At 48.9% G+C, this 7,153-nt stretch overlaps 1 protein-coding gene across 1 annotated transcript; it reads left to right on the top strand.

Moving 5' to 3' along the window:
• Window positions 1-5,414: 5,414 nt before the first annotated feature.
• Window positions 5,415-6,689, top strand: LOC124670943 (auxin response factor 11-like). Its single transcript, XM_047207399.1, has 6 exons — window positions 5,415-5,624; window positions 5,730-5,828; window positions 5,927-5,983; window positions 6,143-6,298; window positions 6,387-6,471; window positions 6,568-6,689. The coding sequence occupies exons 1-6, from the start codon at window positions 5,415-5,417 to the stop codon at window positions 6,687-6,689; spliced, it is 729 nt and encodes a 242-aa protein (XP_047063355.1).
• Window positions 6,690-7,153: the final 464 nt, after the last annotated feature.

The following is a 7,153-nucleotide window of genomic DNA, read 5'->3' as shown; positions in this document are numbered from 1 at the left end:
ATGCCTCGCCGAACCCTTTTTTCTACTGGGCGGAAAGGGTGGACTCGGGAAATGATTCACGAGCCAGCACGTCGTAGGAGGAGTAGATCATCGGCGTCGGCGGCCACGGCGACGTTCTGCATGATTCCTCGTGCTCATCCTGCACAAGAGCGCTAAAAAAAGTGGCTTTTCATCGTCAACAGCTCCCAAAAGCTAGCGCCGCTAGCAGTTCTCCACACCGGCGAATCTCATTATGGCCGTGCGTCGTAGCTTTCGTGGTCGAACCAGCCAGCGACGCCGGCCGATACCACGATCGAGTACACGTATCCGACGATCGATCCACCAATTGGAGTATTATTATTATTATCCGTCGCATGCATGAGATACGGCCGCGTGCGGCATGACAACATGCATGAGCATGAAGAATGCATTGCCGTAGCCTACGCTCCTCCCATCTCACCTTTTTTCTTCAAAAAGTAAGTTCATCGATGACGCACGCTGGAACTAGCATTGACTTTTCTGTTGAGAAATATTCAAGTGTGCACTCCTGTTTTTTCTTCAAAAAAGTAAGTTTATTAAAGAATACATCATCTCAAACTTTGACTAATGATTTAGTCAACTAAATATAAATATAAGTTACATGTCATCTAAAAATATACCTTAAAAAGTTCATTGAAATGTGCATCCGATAATATAGTTTTGAATGACATGCAACTTATACTTAGTTGATCTAATTATTAGTGAAACTTTTCCTCAAGAAACAAACATGCCTTATATTCAAGAACGTAGTGGATATTATTATTATGCCCGGACGATGAGCCACGTATCTATTTTCGAAACCAACTATGGTTGTGAGAAAGAAAATACCTCTGTTTCATAAAATGGGGCGGCTCATTTGTGTGTACCACCACGCCCAAATGGGCATGTCCACCCGGCCTGTATGCGCGGAAATGGACCAAAATAGATAGTTTCAGTGTTTGAAATGCGAACCTCCATTAGAAATGTCTTTCCAAATTCGTGAGTCATTTTATAGTAATCGGCAAAACCATGTCCTCGGGCACGATGAGGGGCTTCTCCGAAGGAGGCATGCATACGGACAGTGACGAGGCCCAACGACGATCTGCAAACGGACCACACCTTGTGGACCGGTCCGTTTTGGTGCATTCTAGTCCAATTTTTGGTTGGCTTTGCGGTCGAACGATGATAAGCGTGTCCACGCGGTACGTACATTCTCTCCACCTTGAGACCTCCAGGCAGGCACACAACCGACTAGCACCACTCTCCCAGCCTCCCACCAATGTCACCCCCTCTGCTGTCGTGTCGTCACTATCGCATGCAATGACCGATTTGCCCACCAGTTTTTGCCGCATATCATAGCAGTGTTCGTCCGGGCCTCCCGCCACTGTCGTCGGGTGGCCTTTACGCCACCGCAGAAGCCTACAATTCGATCGCCACCGTCTATCATTCGTGCCGCCCGCAAGTTGTTCGACCAGTTACCTCACCGACCGACCAAGTTAATTTGCAGGCCGCATATCGTAGCAGTACCATTGATTTCCTTTTTTAGTTCTAATGATTGTGACAAAATGGGAAATGCTTTGGTAAACTATGCACTACGACTTTGTACTTGTTTTACTCCCTCTCTCCCAAATTAGGATGCATATTAGTTTTGGTCAAAATAAAACTTCGTAAACTTTGATTAAATATATAGAACATTGTATGAACATCTTATTATCGCAATGCTATTAGAATAGTCATAAAATATATTTTCATATTATATGCATTTGGAATTATAAAATGGGAAATGATTTTATACTTGCACGCATGGTATTGTAAAGTTTGAGTAAATATCTATTTGTTTATTTGATATGTGTATCTTTCTATGAAAAGAAAATCTGAAGAATGGCTTTGGAATTGGTCTGCCACGGACCATTGCGGGGCCATTGTTTCTCGCACGACTCAAATGGACTTGAACGGACCGTTCCAGTGCCCGAAACTAAAGCCGATGGCTTAACTTTCCCTAATTTTTTCCCATGCAAAAGTAAGTGGACGGTGGAAGTGTGGAACAGTCACATCAAACTCGCACCACACTAGTACCATACTCGCGTCACATACGTAGCGCGCAGGATTTGCAACTGGAACTCGCTCCGCCGTAGTCCATGCAAAAGACCCGCGTGTCAATCGATCAAGTCGCAACCCAGCGATCACGCAACAGCAGCACCACACATGGTGGTTGGCCCATAGGCATTGCTGTATCCTGTATGACATGTACGCCGGACAGGGTGACGGTGTCACTGCACTGTGCGCAACGGAAGTGACGGACGGATCGTCTCCGGTCTTTCCTCCTCGCGGCCATACGGTCAAATCAAACCAAAGGCAAATTAACTGGTTAACGTAGGCGACGTACGTGTTCCTGGCGTGTGCCGCTCGCGTTTCACTGTGCTGCGCGCGCCCCAAAGCTGCACGCCGTACGTACGTCCGACGACGCGAGACCCGTCGCCGAGTGCGTGGTCGATCGAGACCGATGCAGAGCAGCCAACACTACTACGCCCACACGTCTCCCAGGTCCGAGTTCTTTTTTTTAACATAAAACTACCACTTTTCACAGATTTTGAAAAACTAATATCGCTTTACGTTTCCGTGACAAAATGCGACCATTTTAGTGTTTTTTTTGCAAAAATGTATGCTACAAACGAAATCAACACGGATTCAAATGTTTCTCACGAGTGGAACCCACAACCCAGTTATCAAGGCCAACTTGCTGACTTGAACAAGGTCCCATTGATCAACCCAGTATAAAATATCAATACTCCCTCCGGTCCTTGATAAGCCATATAGTAGTTTTTTCTAGAAATGTTATTATGTTTACTTATCTTATGTAACCTCCTCTGTTTTCTCACGTCAATTAATCATGAATAATCTCTTGCCTAAATCTGCTCTTGCTTTGCCTCAAAGTGTGTTCTTTAATGTTTATGCGAAAAATTATATAGCTTATATTTAGGATCGAAGGGAGTGTATTCTAAGAAAATAATTTTGAAAGCCAAAAGTTTCAATGTCATCTCTCTCTGTTCTTCTTCACTTCCTTCACATTTTTGGCTAAAGGTTAGATATCTGCTAACCTAGCATTCGCCACCGTCTTCCCAGCCTCCCATTTAACGAAACTGCATTCAGCCACCTCACCACCTCCTCCACCCCTTATTCCTTGCTCGACCCCTCTGATGAGCGCGGCCATGGGCCGGTGGCTCGTCGTCAAGCGTCTACTACCTCTAATCACAATTAATCGACGCGAGCCTACAAGTAATTATCGCTGCCTATGTTTAAAACTGCGCGTCAATTAAACACGATCGGAGGGAGTACAACCGGTAATGGACGGTTGCTGCCTAGCCTGCTATTCTTGATGAAGGCCCGCGGTAGATGCAAATGCACATCGACGATACCGAGCGTAGGCAGTCTGTGGGTTTGCTCAGGGGTGTGCCCGATAGGTACCTCCTCCCTTGGAGCAAGCTTCAGCCATGTCGACGGCGGCGGGAGCGGGAGCGGGGACCTCGACGTCTGGCATCTCCCCTAGTGCACCGTGTGAGGAAGGGAGCGGAGACCTCCTTATTTCTTTTTAGATATTTTTAGTTCTTTCAGTTGGGTTGACATGTTGGACCTTTGCTTTTTAGCTTTTTTTAGAATATTTTGACATTTTTAATTGGCTTGTCCACCTCAGCAAATTGACCATGGCAAATGGGCCCCACAGGTTAGAAACATTGTCAATTAGTGTTAATTTTATTTATGTGCTTTAGAAAAAAAATCGCACTAGAGTGGTTGCATTTTATCGCGAAAACGTAAAATGGTACAGTAGTTTTTTGAAATTTATACAGAGAAGTGGTCGTTTTATGCAAAGAACTCCCCACACTGCCACGACCCGGCGTACAATGGCGCGTCAGGCGTCCGTCGCGCTCGCGTGGCCGTACCCGGTAGCCCACAGCAGGCACGTACGAGTACCAGGCTACCAGCACGCCTCAGCAGCTGACGAGGCCGCCCAGTGTCCAGTGGGCACTGTCCAGTGGATCGATCAAAGCCGGAAAGCAGAAGCAAAGCAAGCAGGAGGTAGAGAGAGAGAAGCATGCCACATCGCGAACGGGGAATCATGGCTCCTCCCCTCCAAAGGTCGGAATCTTTTCTACCCCAAACCCCAAAGCAGCAGCAGAACCCCATTGCAGAGAGGTGAGGCGCGCGCGCGCGCGCAGGCAAAAGGCGACGTACGTACGCCGGAAAGGGGGAGCACGACCGGCCTGAGACTGCTGCGAGAGCGCGCGTCCCCCGCCTCCCGCCGTATCATTGCCCTCTACTACCTCTACGCCGCTGCCCAGGACCATCCTACTACGTACTCTACCACCACCACCTCCTCCTCCGCGCGTGCTCCCGGGCCTAGCAACCCCGACCTCTCCCACAGCGAGCTTTGCCTTTTCTAACAGAGCGAGCTTCCCATTCCTGGCGTCTCGCCCCCTCTTTTATACGGACCCGGCCGGGGCGGCTTCTTCCACGACTTCTCCCTGCCGTCGTTCTTGGAGACGCTGCTGGACGCCACACTGTTCCCGGCGCTCCCTGCTCGCTGCCGGAGAAGGTAGGCTCATCCCGTTCTTGGCTCTGTCACACACTCGCATTTCCCCGCCGCTTGATTCTTCCCAAATGATCTTGGCTGTACTCCTAGCACTACCTTAGCTTGTTACCGGCGACTGGTACCCACCTCTGCTCTCTTGGAGCCTTGCTGCGGCGCCATCTCCGGCGGCATTGCCGTTCCTGAGACGGATTCATCACCTCGGGGTCCTTCTTGCTTGTTCTTGCTCTCAAATGTAGCACATCCCGCCTCACCTAGGGAAAGCGCCAACGCTAGCGATCCTAGGCAGGCAGCGGGGCCATTCTTCTTGACGCCGTCGCGAGCTCCCGGAGCCGAGCGACCCCACCTGGCATTCCGTCGAGCACCTACCTAGCTACAGTACCAGCATAGCAAGATTCCTCGTGACATTGCTCTGCGCCTACCTCTACCCCGGTCCGAGGCGTGCGCAGCCGCGCAGCCAGGCAGCGTGGCGTGAGCGCACAAAAGCCGCCTGGTTTCTCGGGAAAGAGGGGTGGGGTTCTACCCACGGGTCCCAACCCAGCCGGCCAGCCCCTAGCTGCCTCGCCGTTCCAAACGCATTTTATCTACTGGGGCCTTCTTGTTCCCCATTGCTCACTCACCGCCTGCTCCCTCGCTTGCCCACACAGTGGCATTGACAAACATCCTCTGCTTCTCTTGCAATGGCGTGCAGGTGCTCTGGTTTCTGCGTCGACTGATTGATTCATGGCAGCCTCGCGCGTCTAAGCCGCTCGCTTAGCATTTGCGCATCCTGCTCCGCCTCCGTTCAGCAGCGGTTCTTGAGCTTCGTCGCCTAAAGCAGAGCACCTGGGAGATGGCGGCCTCGCAGGAGAAGCCGCAGCCGACGTTCGGCGTCCTCAGGAACGCGGCGGCGCTGCTCGACGAAATGCAGCTCATGGGAGAGGCGCAGGGCGGCAAGAAGGTGATCAACTCGGAGCTCTGGCACGCCTGCGCCGGGCCGCTGGTGTGCCTGCCGCAGCGGGGCAGCCTCCTCTACTACTTCCCCCAGGGCCACAGCGAGCAGGTCCGAAATCCTCTTACTACTGCATGAACCGTTCTGTTCATCTGGTTAATTAGATTACTTGACTTTGATATACATGGATTGCTGAACTTTCTCTTGATCCGGCAGGTAGCGGCGACCACCAGGAAGATACCCAACTCGCGCATCCCCAACTACCCTAATCTGCCGTCCCAGCTGCTGTGCCAAGTCCACAACATCACCATGCATGTAAGTGTGTACTACATGGTTCAAGTTGAGGTTCTCATCTGTACAGGTGCCTGATGCATTGCGTTACATTAACCCTGATAAATGCTTGTTTTGCACAGGCTGACAAGGACACCGATGAGGTCTACGCGCAGATGACTCTTCAGCCAGTGAATTCTGTAAGTATATCCATCTGCTTTCCTGTTACTGAATGTTGCTACCACAAACTGTATTCAACTGCTGAACAAGTTCAGAAAATGCTCAACTGCATTTTTCTGTCTGAATGTTTACAAGTGTGAAACTTCCAGTACCTGATTTGAAGATTCTGTCAATTTTAGGAAAGCGACGTGTTCCCGATTCCGTCTCTCGGTAGCTACACCAAAAGCAAGCATCCTGCGGAATACTTCTGCAAGAACTTGACCGCAAGTGATACGAGTACGCACGGCGGTTTCTCGGTGCCTCGAAGAGCTGCAGAGAAGCTGTTCCCACAGCTGGTATCATCTCCTTTCTCCACATTTTGTTTTGCTTGGTTTGTTCTCTGTGAATGGCTTCAGCTCATAGGTTACTGTTTGGAACACGCAGGATTACTCGATGCAGCCTCCAAACCAGGAGCTTGTCGTCCGGGATTTGCACGACAACATGTGGACATTCCGTCACATTTATCGTGGTAGGGTCGAGTACTGTCTGACTTGGTGTTTGCTTGTTCGGGGGTACATAATTTTGGGCGTCTTCTGAAAGTTCCTTCATGTGCTGCTCCTTACAGGGCAGCCGAAGCGACATCTTCTAACAACTGGATGGAGTCTCTTTGTTGGCGCCAAAAGGCTTAAAGCAGGGGACTCTGTCTTATTTATCAGGTATATGGACTCAAATTGCAGCATATACTAGTATGTCCTTTTTGGGATCTTAACCAAATGCATGTTGCACTACTATATCTGCAAAGGGTCAGACTTATGGATTCGATGTAAACTCTAATTATTGGATCGAGCTAACCATACATATTATGAGCATACAAAGTTTATTAGTACAGTGTAGAGTCAATCTCGAATTATTCCTATGTCATTCAGATATAACAAAGGGTTGTACTTTAGTCCATTACTTATGGTTTTTCTAGTATCTGTTTACCTATGTATCCAATTTAAAGATACATCCATCTTGCTGAATTCAAACTTTTTCATGCAGCTGTAGCTATAGATAACAATACTATGTACCCAATATAGGGACATCCAACTTGCTGAATTATAAATTTAATCCAACTTGCATACAAATTTAAAGCTAGTTCTTTTCAGTGAAAGATAATTAGTGCATTAGTGGTATGTAACAGAAGACATGAAACCTTTACTCATTCAGTA

This window comes from Lolium rigidum, chromosome 7 (assembly GCF_022539505.1).
Source record: "Lolium rigidum isolate FL_2022 chromosome 7, APGP_CSIRO_Lrig_0.1, whole genome shotgun sequence".
Lineage (NCBI taxonomy): Eukaryota > Viridiplantae > Streptophyta > Magnoliopsida > Poales > Poaceae > Lolium > Lolium rigidum.
This window is presented reverse-complemented; position numbering and strand designations above follow the sequence as displayed.

Coding starts and splice junctions, on each gene's coding strand:
- LOC124670943 (XM_047207399.1), top strand. CDS start 5,415: ATGGCGGCCTCGCAGGAGAAGCCGCAGCCGACGTTCGGCGTCCTCAGG. Junction 5,625..5,729: donor CCCAGGGCCACAGCGAGCAG/GTCCGAAATCCT, acceptor TTGATCCGGCAG/GTAGCGGCGACCACCAGGAA. Junction 6,472..6,567: donor ATTCCGTCACATTTATCGTG/GTAGGGTCGAGT, acceptor TGCTCCTTACAG/GGCAGCCGAAGCGACATCTT.